Source organism: Nyctibius grandis, chromosome 15, assembly GCF_013368605.1.
Source record: "Nyctibius grandis isolate bNycGra1 chromosome 15, bNycGra1.pri, whole genome shotgun sequence".
Taxonomy (NCBI): Eukaryota; Metazoa; Chordata; class Aves; order Nyctibiiformes; family Nyctibiidae; genus Nyctibius; species Nyctibius grandis.
Window position 1 is genome coordinate 9,416,518 of NC_090672.1, and position 18,301 is coordinate 9,434,818.

General features: G+C 35.4%; 1 protein-coding gene across 1 annotated transcript in view; it reads left to right on the forward strand.

Moving 5' to 3' along the window:
* Positions 1-18,301, forward strand: part of SUZ12 (SUZ12 polycomb repressive complex 2 subunit) — a 30,935-nt gene that overhangs the window by 6,908 nt on the left and 5,726 nt on the right. Inside the window, 9 exon segments of the mRNA XM_068413123.1 lie at positions 1,605-1,673; positions 4,463-4,512; positions 5,650-5,735; positions 7,141-7,372; positions 7,891-7,993; positions 10,675-10,780; positions 12,483-12,660; positions 17,357-17,448; positions 17,897-18,040. Of these exon segments, the coding sequence (XP_068269224.1) occupies positions 1,605-1,673; positions 4,463-4,512; positions 5,650-5,735; positions 7,141-7,372; positions 7,891-7,993; positions 10,675-10,780; positions 12,483-12,660; positions 17,357-17,448; positions 17,897-18,040 (1,060 nt within the window).

Here is an 18,301-nt window from a genome sequence, read left to right on the forward strand (position 1 = left end):
TTAGATGCAAGCTGTGTGAGATATTGGTATGTTTTATGAAAGATTGTTAAACTTTCCCCCATTCCTGAAACATGTTTGTCTCTTAGCTGGTTTCTGGCTCATACTCTGATCATGACATAGCTTTGCTCTAGAGCTGTTTTAAGCAATTCTTTAGACTGAAGAAAGCCTTCTAAAGATAAGTGTACGACTTGCTGTTCTGCAGAACGGGCTGATTTTGGTGAGCTTGGGCAAAGGGCATGCAGAGACTTTTTTACTTTAGAATCTGACACTTGCAACAAATGTCTCAACATCTCTTGCTTTAAAGCTGAGCGTTGCAATGTTCTTTTTCATAATCCCACGTTTTAGTGTAGGTGAGTCAGTTCTTGAATCTCTCATCTATGTGAACCTTGGGCTGAGTAGAGCTTTGAATCAGTGATTGTTTACCACATACATCATAATTATTTTTCTCCTTGTTATCTGACTGCTGCCCTGTACTTGTGTAGCGTTTCTTGTCCAGTGACTACTATTTAGTCACCATGTGATTTGTAACTAAATCATTCAGATGCATTACATGCTGAAGGTACATAACATATGACATCAAGTGTTTCTTCAGTCAGGTTATTTCTGTAGATGATGCTTCCCACTTCCCCAGAGCGTGTCGTCGTCATTCCCCCCACAAGAAATCCAGTATTTGGCAACAGCTGATGTTCTTCTTATTTCATTTTTCTGAGGTATAAATGTAAAGGAAGGATGTCCTTGCAGCTCTTGCGTTGTCACTCTAGTCTAGTGCAGTTTTGTTGACGTCTAGGTCTAAGCGTTAATTTTCCTTTAAAGAAAAGTTGAGAGACTATTCTGGAAACTATTGGATAACTTCTGTTCATGAGTGAACTTTTTTTAGCAATGAACATTAAATTCTATGTATGGTAGAGCAGGCTGAACATACGAGCATGAACAGACTGATGTCAGAATTATGGAGAGAAGTGATTTGAAGTGATTATTCTCCATGACATTGTTGTCATTGGTCGTTGTCATCCCCCCTGTTTTCCGTGAGTGTGCTCTAGAAGGAGCTTCAGAATTCATCATTCTTTGTATTGTATCCATTTAAAATAACGTAGTGAAGAGAGAAGGGGTTTTTTTTTGAATTAGGTTTTTAACTGTTTTGTCAGTTAAGGTTTTAAGTGTTTTTCATTATTATGATCAAGATTAAAATAGTCATGACTGAAGAGCTGACACGTAAGTTCCTAGTAGGTTTGTCACTAAAGTGGGAAGATTTTCCTTGACCAAAGCTGCAATGTGGTTAGACGTGTTCAAGGTTTGAATATGGTGCTGTTAAACAATGCTTCTTATGAGCAGTAGGATTACTTCTGAAAGGTCTGTTTTTAATTCTTTGTATTATTTTGATACTGCTTGAGAAGCTGTATTGCGGTTGTGTCCCTACAACATGCATGTGCTACTAGGCCTAAAAAGGTATAAAAAGGGTGCTTTCTGAACAGACAGCTAAAATTGTGTATATAGACAGTTTTAGATTGAAAGCCAAGTCAAAGTTCAGGCTGAATAAATTTTGTTATTGTGTATTATGGGAATAGTGCCTATGTGAAACTATTCTTTCTGCTTTTTCCTCCCAGGAAAACATTCAAAGTAGATGACATGTTATCAAAAGTAGAGAAAATGAAGGGAGAACAAGAATCTCACAGGTACTGTCCTGCGTATATATTTTTGTGTGTGTGTACAAACGAGCACATGCATGCGCTAAATCAAAAGTGGTTTTGATTGATAAAATGAAAGTGGTAAAGAGTGAATATTAGAAGGAAGGTACTTACTGTTTGAAATGTTGCTTCCAAAATCTTAAAATCACGTGCGTATATGTGCTGGTCACTTAAAAACTTGGAGAGAAGCAGTATCAGGATACACTTCCAATATTTGTCATGCTATTTCTTGAAATGTGTATAGAAGCCTCAAATATGTATTTGCCTTAACTTTTGTTTTTTAAGACTGACAGTTGTGTCAGTAACTAATCTGTGTGTGCTGGAATAAAAAAAAGATAGATTTGGGAAAACACCATGAAGTTATACTATTAGGAGTTTTTATGATTGTATACTTGTTATTTTTAACCTTATGTTTATAGTTGCATTAAAAAAAAAAAAAAACCACCAACAAAAAACCCTGAAACTTTTAACAGTATTTAAAAGATATTACTGATCTCAGCCTTAATAGGGTAATTAGTTATAAAATGTTTTCATTAGAGGCTGTAAAACCTACAATTTTCCCTTCTAATTTTCTTGGGAGAAATATTGCTTAATCTGAGATTTTCCTTGTGATCTGACCCCACATATATCTCATGTTGAACCTTTGCATAATTCTATCTGAATAACAGTGTTCTCTCTATAACAAATAGATAATTTCAAGTCTTAATTCCGTATGGAATTGCCACTTGGCAGGGGGCTTCCTCTGTGAATTCTAATTGTGAAATAGTAATTACCTTTATACTGGTGTATCTATTGGTTTTGTCATGGTTATTTTTTTTTTTTTCAACAAGAGTTTACTTTAAATTATGTAACACACTTAAATGTTGGATAAAACACATATTTTTTCAGGTCTTACTACTCCAGAAAAAAATACTGAACTCCTGCTGAATTTGCCATATTTTATTTGTCAAAAGTCAAAGTTCAGCAGAGATGTGAAACTTGGGACTGATGCGTTTCAGTTTAGTTTCATCCTAACCTGTCTTTGTAATGATGGCAAAAAGCAGGCGTAGCAAATATGCCTGGTGTGTTGTTTCTTTATGAGTTTCCTAGTGCTGAAATAAAATAGTATAAAAAGCTTATTCACTGAGAAGTGACGTAGCATACAGTGTGTTTGATATTTGTGTGTGGTAGATGATGACCATCACTTTTTTAAAAATTATATTCTTCATGTATGAATTAAACACCTAAGCTTTTTGTGGATGTATCACGGAAATTAACCAATCCATTGTAAAACTTCCAGAATAATTTTGTTCTGATCTATTCAATTCAATCAGAGATCCGTTTTAGTACTGCAGGTTGGCTTTGTGTTCTTTTTTGGTGGAAAGACCGTAGATAATTTGCCAAAACCCTTCTATTTGATGTACTGATAGATCATGAAATGCAAAGCATTCTGGAAACTTTAAAACAAAACCAGACATTTTGAAGAGTAACCGAAGTTGCTGGAATGTGTGAAGACCTGTTAAGATGGTTTTTTGTGGTGTGTGTTTGTTTGCTTGGTTTTTAACCAGCTGTTCTTTTTCCATAGTGTTTACAAATAATCAGCCTACTTCAGAGGCAACCATGCTAGCTACAATTTAGTATGAAATAAATCTATAAATTTTGTGTTCTAAGAGGTTTTATAGATTTACTGTATATTATTTTTCTTAGTTATCTTTTGCCTCATATATTGTGGATGCTCGCTAGATAAATACTTTCTTTTTAAGAATAAGGATCATGTTGAAACAAAATAGAATATTGATTTGTGTGTGTTGGTTTTTGTGCTTTCAAAACTATTGAAAAGCACTTTAGTCTAGAATTGTCCAGGAAAAGTAACATGGATGAATGATGCAAGTTGGTATAGATGCAGTCCTTTGAATGCTCAAGCTGCTGGGCGCTTTCACTAATCTTGGTGCTCTCAGGAATGTTTGTGTTTAGAAAGAGGCACTGAATGTCAGGTTGTATCTTCCTGAGAAGTCAGTGAAGGTGCTCAAAATTGTATCTGGTGTTTTAGTGGAACAGATGATGTTTTGTTCAATACTATGTACTTCAGAAATACTAAGTGTTTTTGAGACCTATTTTAATCTAGGTTTATCAATACTTGCTTTAAGCTGAAATGTATTCTGAATTTAACAATTTGAAATGAGTCCACAGTCAGCAGAATAGTCTAGACTATGAGCTGCAATGCTGTGAAACAAAACAGATGCAATTACTATTTTGATTGCATATATTGTAGATGATGTGGACTTGAAGTGACCAGTAATCTTGTTTTCTATGGCTGTAGCTTCCCCATTGTAAAGATTCTGCTTACCAAACTTAAAATACTTGTTTAAAAAAAAAAATTGATATGAAGTGCGTGCTTTTGGGTGAAGTTGTAGAAGATTTTCACCAAAACTCATCTCTGTTGATGATGAATGTCTAGGAAATGTGTTTGCCTGCCTGTGAAGGCAAGATCTCATGTCTTCAGACAGTGCCCTTCTACTCTAGTGTTTAAACCTCTACCTTTTTTTTTTTTTTTCTTTTTTTAAGATATCAAGTCAGAATACACAGAGAGAATCAGTTGTAAAGAGAAGACTGGTCTACAGCTTTGCATCAGTTGCAACTGCTGTATGCAGGCAGTTTCCAAGGTAGAAAGATGGACCACTGCATTATAGTGCTGCCTCGTGTAGACCTGTCCTGAACACCAGTGACTGGAGTGGAGTGGCTGCTGTGGGAAGAAAATACTTACTTGTTCTAACATTTCCTTTCTTTTTTCTGTTTAGCTTGTCTGCTCATTTGCAACTTACGTTTACTGGGTTCTTCCATAAAAATGGTATGTTTGCTAATTCATTCATTATACTGTTAATTTGTCTGGCACCTTTGAAATTAGTATAGATCTGTGAGGGGAATATTTTAATATTTTTAATCTCTGCTGTTTGGATGCAGATTTTAACTTATTTTAGCTCCGTCTGTCCCCTTCGTTACAATACTTTCCATAGTGCTTTAAATGGATTGTAGCATAACTGTAATGTGAAGCAGATAAGCCTTCTGGGCTTTTAGTCAAAACAGTGATTTTGAAAAATACTTCAAGTCATCATCCATTCAAACTGAAAAAGACCTTGAGGAGTTCCTGAAGAAAGTGATTTTATGGGAGTGTGTCTTTGGGGTATTTGAAGTAGCTTTAAAAAACCCCTCAGCCTTCAAATAGTTAAAGATTCAGTGTTTTTTTTAATTTAAAAAAGAACTGTGAGAATAAATTTTATCAAGTAGAGCCTAGAAACGAGGCAAAGGCCATGTCAGCGATTACAAAAGCAATGGAAATCATGTTTTAGTGACTTGGAGTCATTCTGTTGTGTCTTTTATGCACATAAGGCTTTACCTTTCAAAATTGGAATATTGAACTTCCCAGACCACAATGAAGGGTTCTGTTCCTTCAGCGAAAGCAGAAGTGTGACATGCTTTGTTGCTTTTGTCCTTTAACAGCTCTTCTCCATATACTGAACCTTACATAATCTTTAAGTTTGTTATTATCGTGTTTTGTTTTCCTGTCTGGTAGCATCTGGATCTTATGTTCTGAAGCAAACCAAATTCTGAGTTTGCAAGCTGTAAAGAAAAAAAATTATAGGAAATAATTTGACTTGTGGGTAATTAGTGTATTTTGACTTTCCTTAAATCTGCCCAGATCCTTTTTCTCTGCTATAAAAAGATTTTGGCAATGCCAAAGGTAGCAAGCTTGGTCTTTTAAACATTAGATATCAACTATGCTTTTTAATCTGCTAGTATTAGAATAGTTAGGTAGGATATGTTCTCAAGTGGGAATTTGCAGTAAGGTTGGGGAGAATTGAAACTTAGAGTTTGACTAGACGTGTTTGTGCCTGGAAGTACCTATGGTTAAAAAGTAATTAGAGGTTGATTTACACCATTGACTGGATCTTCACTTTTTCAGAACTTAAAGTATTTTTCTGTTTAGATAAGCCATCACAAAACTCAGAGAATGAACAAAATTCTGTAACCCTGGAAGTACTGCTTGTGAAAGTTTGCCACAAGAAACGAAAGGTAAAAATGATTTGACAATCTATTAATATATATTAAAGAGAAATGTTTACCTGATTCTGGAACTTCTGATTCACATTGCCATGCAACAAGGTAATGGTGAAATGGTGCTTCTGTTGAGATTAATTTAGTCTCTAACTTAAGACCTAATCTATTTGAGTTGTTTTCTGTTGACTGGGAAGTATACATATATGGATTTTGCTCTGCTTTGTAAGAAATAGCTGGAAGTTTTAAAAAAAAATTAAGCTTTGTTTGTTGAATTTAGCTTGCTTGTAAGTCAGATTCACTCATTGTGAATTTCAGCCACCTCTATTTTTACTTAAATTTTTGTATCACATTAAACTATTAATTGTATTGTGATGTCCAGAGGCTTAAGTAAACCAGGCAATCACAAAATCATAAAATAGTCTATGCCTTTTAGAGTTTAGAAATAAAAAGGAACAAGTTGTAGTTGTTTTGAATTCCCCAGTCATCTGCCAAGTCTTGTTTCTTTCCTTGCTTTTTCTGGGCCTATGTTTTTTACATTGATCATCTCAATTATTGCAGATTGTAGCTACTATGACTCATAAACAATTCTCATATTTTTTTTTTAAGCATCTTTAAATTTGCTTGCTGTTTTAGCTATGTTTGTTTTACTCCAGTTGGCAATTATCTTCACAGCTATGGGAGTATGGGAGGCTCAGTAATGCATGCTGTAATTTTTAACCAAAAAGGGAAAGATTTGCAGTCAGAACTTTGTATATTTTCCCTAAGAATGTTAAGCTGTTTTGACATGTTTGTAAGAGTTAATATTGCTTGTGGCCAGTTTTGTTGCTTGCTATAGTATGGATAAATATGGTAAAAGCAGGAGGTATGGATGGTTATTTGAAATGTTTTGCTGCAAGTTTCATACTTAGGCCATCTTGCCTTGTTTTTCCAATACTACACAGTGTTCAGTGATCTATTTGAGAGATACTGAATATAATAAATCCTAGGTAAGTGGTTCTTTATCTCCCAGATAGCGCAAAGTGCACTTTGTAATATTGGAAGGAGAAGATAGGAAGCCCTTGAAATATATATATAACCAAAACATTTAATTTCTATGGGTAAACAGAATTAAATTAGCATTAATGACTGTTCTACAATATTTCTGAATGCCCCATGTTAGTGTTAATTTAATCACTTAGGAGAAAGATGACTGCTGCGAGAAGTGGTTATAAAATGCTGGTTTTATTTATACTTTCAAATATCTGTTTTTCTGTTTAAAACGTGGGATTGTTATTCCAGATTTTATTTACATCTGTTACAAGGCTTATTTTCAAAAAGATGGCAGAACAAGTATAATTCAAAAATTAAATGAATTTTAACACTTAACATCTTTACTTTGTATTCTAAAAACCTAAACCCTAACTTTTTTGTTTTCCTACAGGATGTCAGTTGTCCGATAAGACAGGTTCCTACAGGTAAAAAGCAGGTGCCTTTAAACCCAGACCTCAGCCAAATAAAACCAGGCAACTTCCCATCGCTTGCAGTTTCCAGCAATGAGTTTGAACCAAGCAACAGCCATATGGTGAAGTCTTACTCATTGTTATTCAGAGTAACTCGCCCAGGAAGAAGAGAGTTTAATGGACTGATCAATGGCGAAACTAATGAAAACATTGGTAACTTCAATCTTTAAATATGCTTTTACAAGGTGTATCTTGTAGGCATGTGTACAGTTGTCTTGATCTGCAGCGTAGGTCATGCCCTGAGAAGGACCAGTAGTAGATGAGTGACTGAATTTGCTTTCATTTGTTTTCAGTCTTTTTCAAGATAGAGTTAAAATAACGTTGGTAGCTAGAAACTGTGCTTTTATTTTTGTGTAAATTTAACACCAGTTTTTACTAACGTGTGATGGTGAAGGTGTGAGGCAACACTGTTGGGGGGTGAATGATGTAAGAGAGCCCTGTAGCTGCTGTGACGAAACTATAAATATATGTGAACACATCTAAAATAGGATTACTGCTAAGCTAGGTGCCCTTCCCATTGCCATTGAGCTGTTAAATACTATGTCCTTTTCTGTTGTATGACACATCTGACGTAATCAGAAGCCAGATCTATTTTATAATTGCATAGAAGCTGTCTGATCTTTTGAATTTGTGCTTATATAATAATATAATATCATATTTCTTATGTACAGATGTCAATGAGGAGCTTCCAGCTAGAAGAAAAAGAAACTCTTCAAATCGTGAAGATGGGGAAAAGACATTTGTAGCACAAATGACTGTATTTGATAAAAACAGGTAATATTATCCAAAATAAATATTGTTTCTGTTTGTTCTTTGTTTTCGGTGTTGGCTGTCTTTGGCTGCATTTTTAGTTGGTAGTTACAATAAGAGCCTAGCTTGTCTTTTTTTTTTAAAAGAAAAAAAGTCTACAGGTTTCATAATGCACATTTTATACTGAGACCTGTTCAGTGACAATTGTAAGTAATTCCCTGTTATGAACTTGAATATTGTCCTGTTAATATGCATCATTTTTTTCTGTGTCAGTTTTTTTGACAGATGTAATTTCTGTGGTTCTGTTAAAGATCAGTGACAGCATAATTAAAAAGTAAAACTAACAGAAAGTCTCTGAAACATGCTTACTGCTTACATTCTGTTTGGTGGCATAATTTTCTCCATGCCCAGACTCTTGCTAATGCAGTCACAGATCTTATTCTGCTAGCACCCAAAGAAGAAATTAGTTCTCCATTACTACAGTGAAATCAAACAAGTAGTTAAAATCGCAATAGGCTTACTCTGTCATGTAGTTTAAGTGTGATGAAATATTTCAATATTTGTTATCTTGACACTACTTAATATATTTTAAAGAAGGTGGAGTGGGGTGAACTCAAATGCAGCTATAGCTTAGAGCAATCCAGATAGTTCTGAAGATAAGTAGCATACTATTTACTAGTGAGTGGACATTGTAGTTCTTTGTCCTGCAGAAGATGATAATACCAGCAACAGCCAAAATATAGTATATGAAAATAAGCGTTCTATCCATGGCAAATGTAGATCCCAGGTGGAGGTAGGTGTCTAGATAATTTCTTCATTAGTAAAAATATAAATACAGCTTCAAGAAAAATTGGCTTAAAACATCGCTCCAAGTGATTCTTACAAAATGGTCATTTATCCAAATACGATTTTAGAAGTCTTATATATTTTGAGTAGGTTTTTTTTAAAGGAATGTCTTTCTCTAATCTGTATCTTCTTACAAGTCTTGACAATATTTTGTTCTTTTCTATGACTTAATTCCACTGGAGAACTTTAATATGCTAAACGTGATATAAACCATTAGGTGGTTGTGTAGCAATGATACATAAGCTAGGATGTTTTCAGCCATGCAGCTGTATAAGTGACACTGTCTAATTTGCAGCAGAACCAAATCATGCATAAAAATTGGTATTTTTAAAAAAACTTTAAAAATATTGCTTTATGTAAGCCATCTTCAAAATATAAGCTATTAATTTTATTAATTATTGATGGATTTTTGTAAAGTATCAGCTATTCATTTATGTTAACCTCTTGGAGTTACAATCTTCTATTTGATTGAGAAATTGAAAAATACTTTTGTCACGGTTTAAAACTTTTTTTACTGGGACTCCAGGCCTGGAAAAGGATTGCACATATTGTGCAGATCTAGGAAAACTATTGTCTTAAGGCCATTATCTTCTCTAGCTATATGTTTATTTTTTTACCTTTTGAAGCTGTTACTGTTCTAAATAGAGTAAGAGATGGAGTTAGTGGTTTGCAAGATGCTGTCAAGAAATAGAACAAAAGGTCTCTGATGGCTTACTTGGTGTGTTTATAACTTTATTCTGCTGGGATGCTTCTGCTGTAATATAGGTTGCGTGTAAAAGAAAAAGATAGGTTGTAGTTTACCTGTTCCAGTAGCTCTCACTGTGGAATACTGAAGCTCTAGAAACAGAAACAATGTTTTTCTGCAAGGCATAATTCCCAGGTTCAAACTGTGTAACAGTTTCCATATGTTCAGGTGGAATTTCTCTACTTAGCGACAACTCATTTATTTTGAATGATGCTTCTGTAGCTTATGATCCATTGTCAAGAATTCAGTGCCATTGCTTCAGAAAGTAATGTCTCAAAAGGAAAAACACAAAATCTTGGGAAAGTGAGCTTGTATTATAAATTGATATTACTCGCTGATTTGTGTCGATATCTTTAAAACACGTGTATCCATGAAATGTTTTTCTGAGAGTATACCTATGATTGACTGCTTTTTCTTTTTTGCTTCTCCTGTGCTGTTCAGCAAGTGGCAACAAAATAAAACTATTGAAGTAGAAATCAGAATTTCTCAAGCCTGGCTGAACAGACTGCTACATAGGAGGAAGCAGGGTGAGATAAGGAGGCAAATGAAAATGTAGCACGTTGGTTAACATATTTGAATTACCCATTCTAGTCTATGTAAAGCATTTTTTTTGTTTGTTCGCTTTTTGAGAAGTCATACTTTAAATTTACTATGTTGAGGTCCACTAAACGTTACATCTGACATGGCTCTGATACAAAGATATGATCCTTTAGTTTTGGAGGCCTGAGAGAGGTAGTATTGGTTTGCTAGAACAGAGTAGTTATTAATAAAGCAGGAATAAATAAGAGATTATTTGGAGGGGGTGTCATTCAGTTTGGTTTTTGTTTCTTCACAGGAAGATTCCCATCATAGTATTAATTTCGTATTAACAATAGCTTTCTTACATCTCTTGGAATTGGTTGGATGGAGGGTTTTGCGTTAATGTTTGACATTGGACAACTTTTTCATTATGGATGGTGTTTACCTAAGATTCACACTTAGTTGCCAAATAGAGTTGCCTCAAAATCTGCTTTAGCTTTGTGGAAACTTAGTTACTGTGAAATATATTTACATTTTAATAGGCAAACAGTAAAAATGAGCTGCTTTACTCATAATACGTACTTTGTCTTGACAGGCGCTTGCAACTTCTGGATGGGGAATATGAAGTGGCCATGCAGGAAATGGAAGAGTGTCCCATTAGCAAGAAAAGAGCAACATGGGAAACAATACTTGATGGGAAGGTGTGGATTGTTTTAGTGGCTGAAAGACCCGTCTTCATTTAAAATGGTCTGGATTAAGGTGGAACACAATTCGAAGTGCAGAGAGTGGCTGTTCCTCTGAAAATGGATTAAATTGAACAGGAAATAGTGCTGCTCTTTCAGGATGTATGGACATAAGTTTTAATTTAGCTCTTGGTTTAGGAAAGCTTTGGCTACACCAGATCGTTAATACAAGCAGATGTTAACTACTGTAGGTATGGCAGCTGTCTCTTCCAAAGACTTCTGAATTTCTGTCTTATAAAATCAGGCAAATTAAATGTTTTATTATTGTAATAAATGCAAGTTGGACGAATCAAAAGGAACAAACTGCAGAAGTGGAATATTTTGGGGAAAGAAAGAGGAACCCAGAGCTTTCATAGGTGTGATCTTACACTCGTACCTTAAGAGAACACTGATGAAATTTAGTGATGAAAGGAAGAGGGTGCGTCAGTGTAGGAGAAAGCGGTATACAGAGAGAAATTGTTGACTGGGATGAATCAACACTCGGTGATACAGTGGGTGCAGGTGATTGTATACACTTAGATAGTCACATGTTTCCTTGTCCTGGGAGAGTATCACTTGTAAGTGACTGAGGAGGACAATATAAAAATTCTAAATGGTTGCAAAGTAGTTGTGTACCAACATGATTATATAATTATGAAAAAAGCAGAGATTATCCAATGTATATAGTAAAAATATAGTTATAAGATGTATTATCCTGTTCAGCCTTTACCTGGTATACTGCTTCTGATTCTGTTAAACTGTGTTAAAGAAATTAAAATTGAAAAAGCTAGAAACAGCTTTTAGAAAGATCATAGGAGGAGATCCTCCACATGTAAATGTGCTTTAAGAGAGAGAGAGAGAGAGAAAATTGCTGTAACTTTGTTAAAGCTGAGACAGGGATATAGTTCCTCTCTGTTGTTGGGAGAACGTGAGAGAGGTTTTTCCTGCTGGAGGTGCTACCCCAGAGACAAGAGAAAAGGGTCATGGCCAATATGTTTATCACTCAGATCTGATATGCACACTGTCATTGGTTTTCTGTTTTTGCAATAGCATTTCTGTAAACTAAAGAGGCCTAAATATAATAAAGAACTTTTAAGATGGGATTCTGTAATCTCATTGATAAATTTAGGGTATGATACTTGATAAATAGGAGTTTGGACTTGACTTAGGTCTCTTCTATTTCTTTATTACTAGTAACTTGATAAGTGAGTGGAATATAAGAACATATCCACAAGAGAATATTACAATAGCATTTCTACAGCAGACAGTGGGGTGGTTTTTAAACCTTGTATATTGTGTATTAATATAAAATATTGGACTACAGAATTAGCAGTAGGTGTCAGCAGAAAGAGAAGTACATTGGCAGCAGGCTGGTAGGTAAGTGCTGTTTTCTTTCTAGTCAGAGACCATGCTGTTTATTGTTTAGTGTTTCACAAAGATCAATATGTGTGCCACAGTATGTCCATGAAGTGGTTGCTCAGTAATGTGCAGGAAACTGCATAGTCATCTTATTCCGCTTTTTTTTTACTATATCTAAATGTGTATGCATATGGTGAAAATACAAGGACTTTGAGTGATTAAAAAATTACATTTGTCCTCATTCTGTGAGTATTTTCTCATGATTGTTTTTGTACATGGGAAGACAATAATTCTTCTGGTTTATTTTTGATTCTCCTTACAGAGATTGCCTCCGTTTGAAACATTTTCTCAGGGACCTACACTTCAGTTTACTCTTCGTTGGACGGGAGACACAAATGATAAGTCTACAGCTCCTATAGCTAAGCCTCTTGCAACACGAAATTCTGAAAGCCTCCCTCAAGAAAACAAGCCCAATTCTGTTAAACCTACTCAGACTATAGGTAAGCAAACCTTGGTTTTGCTGCTGAATACTCATCTGCTTAGCACTTCTGTGCTTCAGGTTTTGTGACTGAGTAGTGCAACTGCTTCAGGTAATCTTAAACATGAAAAAGCAAAAATGAATGGGCTTTGTTGTATCGTGTATTTTGTACATTTTTAAGGTAAGTTTGAAAGCTAAAAATAGTGGGGTCTTTGAAGTCGTGACAATATTGAAGTGATTGTATGCAATGCTCATAAATCCTGATGTGAAATAAATCAGGGGAAAAAATCTGTGAATAGGACTTCTAGGATTGTCTGTTTGCTCTACTCATTTTAATTACTGTTCTACAAATATTTGGATTTATAGTATTAATAAGTTCCTTTTTAAGCTTCGTAGTGAAAATAGTTTTAAAATTTGTCTGTTAGATGATATACTTAGCTCTTGGAAAACGTAGCTGCTACTGTGAAATGTGACAGAAGCTGTTTAAAATATTGTACATTACGTTGCATGTTTGTGGTGTAAAGGTAATTCAGGTTCTTTCAGAATGGTTATGAACTAGCACTGATCTCCTCAATACATAGTTTGATGTCTAGGCGTGATCCCATGATGGAAGCACAATATATATATATTTATTATTTAGTTGCATTTTCTGCATATTCACACAAGGTAAAGATTTCTGTTTGGGCCTAAAGGTTTTTTCTGCTTTTTTTCATTTTGGTTAGTCTGAGGTTGTCTAGATAGAATGAAGGCTTACAGTTAGTACTGTCTAAAAATAATTCTGTGTAGGTAAGAGAAAAACATAGTGAGTCTGCAAACTATTACTGCAATGTGAGGTACGTCTGTATTTGTTACATATAAATTAATCTGTGTGTATTATTGAACTAGTTTCTCCCTAGTCACTCATTAATGTTTAGAGCATTGTAATTGAAAACTAAATGCTTTTTAAGTTCGGAATTTTTCAGTGATCTGAAATGTAACTGATTTTGTTTCCTTCTGTGAGTTAGTTCCTGTATGTTCTTTCCAGAAGAGTTTACATGTTGTCAAACTTTGTAACCAACTTTTGAACTGTTTTATCATAACATTAAATATATATCACATTAAAAGCAGCAGTGGATAGACTATTTACAATTGGGTTGTTTAACCTTCCTTCATGGAAACATTTTTAAGTAGCATACAGTTATTTTGGTTTTACTTCTTTGCTTGGTTTGTATTTAATGTAGTAAGTGGCACTTCTGTGGAGGCTACAGTGTCATTGAAAATTCAATGTAATTACCAGTGTAATGTGATCCACTACTTTGGAGGTTACATACTGTCAAAAACATCAATGCAGTCTGCTAATATTCACTGCAAATCTAAAACTATAGTTTTTGTTATCTTAGTATATCCCATTATATATTTAAACACATTAGTTCAAGAGCTATTGAAATGTCTAGAAACTGCTCATTCTGCTGTTGCTGTTAGTAAAAAGCTTGTCTTGTGAAGCTACTGAATATAAAATTATATTTATCCTAAATGTACATGGGTGATTTTAAGGACTATTTTAGAAAAAATTAGTAAAATGTCCTTTGATATTTCTGTAGGTATATGTTAAAAAACCAGGTATGTGTTCCAGATCAGTTGCCTTATGGGAAGTTTTCTGGGAATATTTCCCTTTGCGTAAGGTTAGCTAGTCAGTAACAGTGCTGGGTCTTACTTTGAAAATTTCAATGGACTTAAAAGGTCTGATGCTTAGTAATTTTCAAAAATGTGTGATAGCACACTTTTTAAATTCATGCATGATGTAAAAACATAGAGACACATACTTGCTGTGAGATGTTTTGCAGAAGATTGTAGTATTGAGATACGTGTTTAGATATGAAAAACAACCCCATGATTTTTTTCTCCTTCAAGAGTTGTTTAGGTTTTCTTGCAAAATACTGTGATAGCTGCTGGGATGAGGGTAACTGATTGTATACTGCAGTCCAGTTAACTGAAAACTTCACAAAGTGATGTAGCCGTACAGCAGGTAGTGTGCTATTTGATTATAATTATCTCAAGAAATTAAGCTTAATGTAGTGTTCATATTTTTAAATACAAATTTGTGATTTAATTTAGTTCAGTTGCTTAACAGCAATTTTGTTAATATGTTTCTAAAAACATGTTTCTTCCTTGCTGTCCCAGAGCTTAGCTCAAAAAAGCTACTACTAAAATACTTCTTGTCACTAGATAGAAAAGGCACCTTTGACCATTGGGTCCTTTTTTTTTTGTTTTTAATACCAGTTTCCTCTATCAGGGCCATATTGAATCTGAAACTCCACTTTGATTCCTGAGTGGGAGTGGGGGGCTGGCCTAGATACTATCTTTCTTTTGTCTCACTCACAGTTGTTTGTAACTTTGGCTTGGAATATTGTGTTGGCAGGTAAGGCCCAAGGACAGCTGGAAAGCTTAAATTGTACAGAAGGCTGCTCTTGTTGTTTAAAAACCTGTGAACGTATCTAGACTCTTGACTGGCACCCGATTCACTTCAGAGTGGTATTTCCAAGCTTGTACCTAGGTTGGGACTGTGTGATTAAGGAAACTTCTAGGTCCCTATTATAGAAGTAATTATCTGGAGTGCAGTGGTTCTGTCTCCAGGCTTAATCTCTGGGGTATGTAGCCAGGCACTGTTTGTGAAGAGTTGTCTTCCTTGGAGTTCTGGGGTTCATCTAGGGTAGCGCATCAGAGAATTTCTGAAAAATGGTAGTTCAGCCTGATTTTGTGTTGGAAATGTAACTGTGAGATTTTGGAGCTGTAGTAGTGATAACAAGGGAATGATTATTACGAAAAAAATACTGCTTTTCCAGACGTCCTTGTTGTGGAGTTGTATTGCAGTATATGTTGGGAAGCTTGATGGGTCAACGATAGCTCATCTCTGGTGAGACTTTCTAAGAGTGACAATTCTTTTCCCTGCTTTTAGGGCTTTAGTGTGTAGTAATACAGAAGTTAGAGCAAGAAGAATTCCCACCCCTACCTGTGCAGAAGCCACTGTCTAGAACGATTCCCCAACATGCTCAGCCAACCCACAGACATCTTTGCCTTTGGAAAGAGTACAAGAATATTTAAATAAGACTGATTCCTGTCTTCTGAATTAAATGTTTTACCTGAGCTAGGTACTGCAGACATTTAGGTTTCTTAAATTGGGATGAATAGCTGGCAACACATACAACATGAAGTAATTTCCAATGGAAGAAAGGCAACAGAAGCAGGGAAGTACTTGAACTTTGGCTGTAAGAGTTGTTCTGCTTTCTCTTCACTTCCTCATACCAGGCCTCCTTGTATTTTAGGGTTTCTTGGAGACCTGCATTGTAATTTGTTAGGCAGGTTTTGTGCTCAGGCTTGCAAAAGAAATGCCGGTATTTGACTGACTCTGGAAGGTGTGTACTAGTTTACTACATAATAAATACAGAGGCAGTAGGGACGTGGCAAGGCTGCGTTGCTAATGTACTGATAGAACCCATTTTTTCTTGCGTCAGAGAAGCGAAGTATTCCAGGAAACTGGTAAAGTCACAGCAAGAGCCACCTTCCAAAATAGCACAGCAGACTGTTAATACAGGAATATATTATAGCACAGTGTGCAGCATTGTAGAGTATTTATCATGGTTGTGCTGTTTTCAGTCTCTGAATAGAAAGAAAGGAGGAGAGTGAAAATAGTAGGAAACTTCTATCAGTTAGAGGTTCTGATAGTAAAAGAAAAAGATCCAGTGCATCTTTCCCAAGGGTATATGAATTTGTTGTTGTCATTTTACTTTGGCATGTTTCCCAAGGCAGAGCAGTGGAATAAAGACATCAAAGTCTTTCTAAATGTGGCAGCTTAAGCTTTGCTGTAATTACAAAGTGTGCAAAGTAACTGAGCCATGGAATTCTAATTTCTCTGATGTGGTGCAGGCTGAAGTGTCAGGCCTCCTCTCTCTTTCATACAGAAAGAGGATGAAATTTCCCTTGTTCTCCAAAATATTAAATAAGTGCATCTTCTAAAAGATCTCCTTATGTCAGTAGAGCTGAGACTTGTTTTGCCATGTTTTTCACCATTCAGAAACAAGTAGGTGTTATTATTTTGTTTTCTCCTGAAGGTAGATTTATGAACCTGCTTAGATATGTGGGGTTTCTTGTTATTATACAGAATCAAATAACCTTACTGATGCTAAAATGTATGGAGGACGCTCAGAGGCAACTGAGCAGTGCCGTTACACACATAAAGTGTTTGAGGGATAAGAGTTAAGGGTTAAACTTTCAGTTAAATATTCTTGATGTTACTTGCATTTCATACTGTTTTGTCTGTTGTGTGACTTGGGAAACTTCTGAAATTGAATTTAATGCAGCCCTCTGAAAGCAGTGTTTCTTTTTTATTTCCCAGCCACACCTGCTTTTAGCTATACCTGAAGAATTCTCTGTTAGCTTAAATGGAGTAAGAAAAATGTTGCTTTTTACCTGACTGTTTTTAAGTTCTCTGAAGGGTTCTCCAAAACTGGAGATAAATCTGGTGTTTAAAAGTGATGGGTTTGCCTGTAGATTGTGAAGAAAGCTGAGCATCAAGACTTCCTTGTTGCTGATACAAGCTACTTATATCACAGTAACTAGAGTAGCCCCTTTCCTTCAGCAGCAGCGTGCCCTTCTCAGAGCTTCCATACTTGGGTGAGAAACAATGTCTTTTTTTCCTGTTCACCAAAGAAATGGATGTCTGTATGTGTTTTTTTTTTCAGCTGTGAAAGAATCCTTGCCGACAGACCTTCAAACAAGAAAAGAGAGAGATGTTTTAAATGAGCCTCGACAAAAGTTACGAATATTTTACCAGGTATTGAAAATAAGCATTAGAAGGAAAAAATAGAATGTAATATTGCATGGAATTAAAATGTTTGCTTCTTTTTGACTTGAGTGGAAATTTCCATTTGCCTTTTTAGTGGATGTCTTAAGGGGTCTCAGATTCACATATTAAGAGCCATTCCACATATTTCTTCTTACAGGAAGTATTTTAGAAAACTAATCTTCCTGGGTGCATGCCTGACGTTCCAAAATACAAAGGACATCTCCTTAGACATCTGGAGGGGGATGGGTGGTCTCCCTGTGGGGAAAAAAATTCTTGGAATACCAATGTTTCAGTACACTGAGCTGAGGTAGTGTTCCCAGGAGCTTACTGTTACTGTAGAGGTGTCCTGAAATGATGTCCAGCTTTGTTTTGGGGGTTGGGAGATTAATGAATGAAATGCAGTTGGCGCTAATACCTATTCCTTTGTTTGCATCAGTTCCTTTATAACAACAACACGAGACAGCAGACTGAAGCCCGAGATGACTTGCATTGCCCCTGGTGCACACTGAACTGTCGGAAACTGTATAGTTTACTCAAACATCTTAAACTTTGCCACAGCAGATTTATCTTCAATTATGTTGTAAGTAGTCTTTTTGTGGTTTAGCACTATGAAACACAGTACAGGCTGTCACAGATATTATATATGCAGTGATTCTGTTGCTGGCATGTTAAGTTGTAGGACTGTATCTACAGGTTAAATGCAGCTTCCTTTGAACATTATGTGAATGTTTGCATGTTACATGGGAAAAAAATTGTGCATTTGTTTTTGGTGGTGTTTTTTTTTTAGCTGCTGCTTTTGCCTTAATGTATTCTTTTTATGTGATGTAGAAAGCAACGTAAT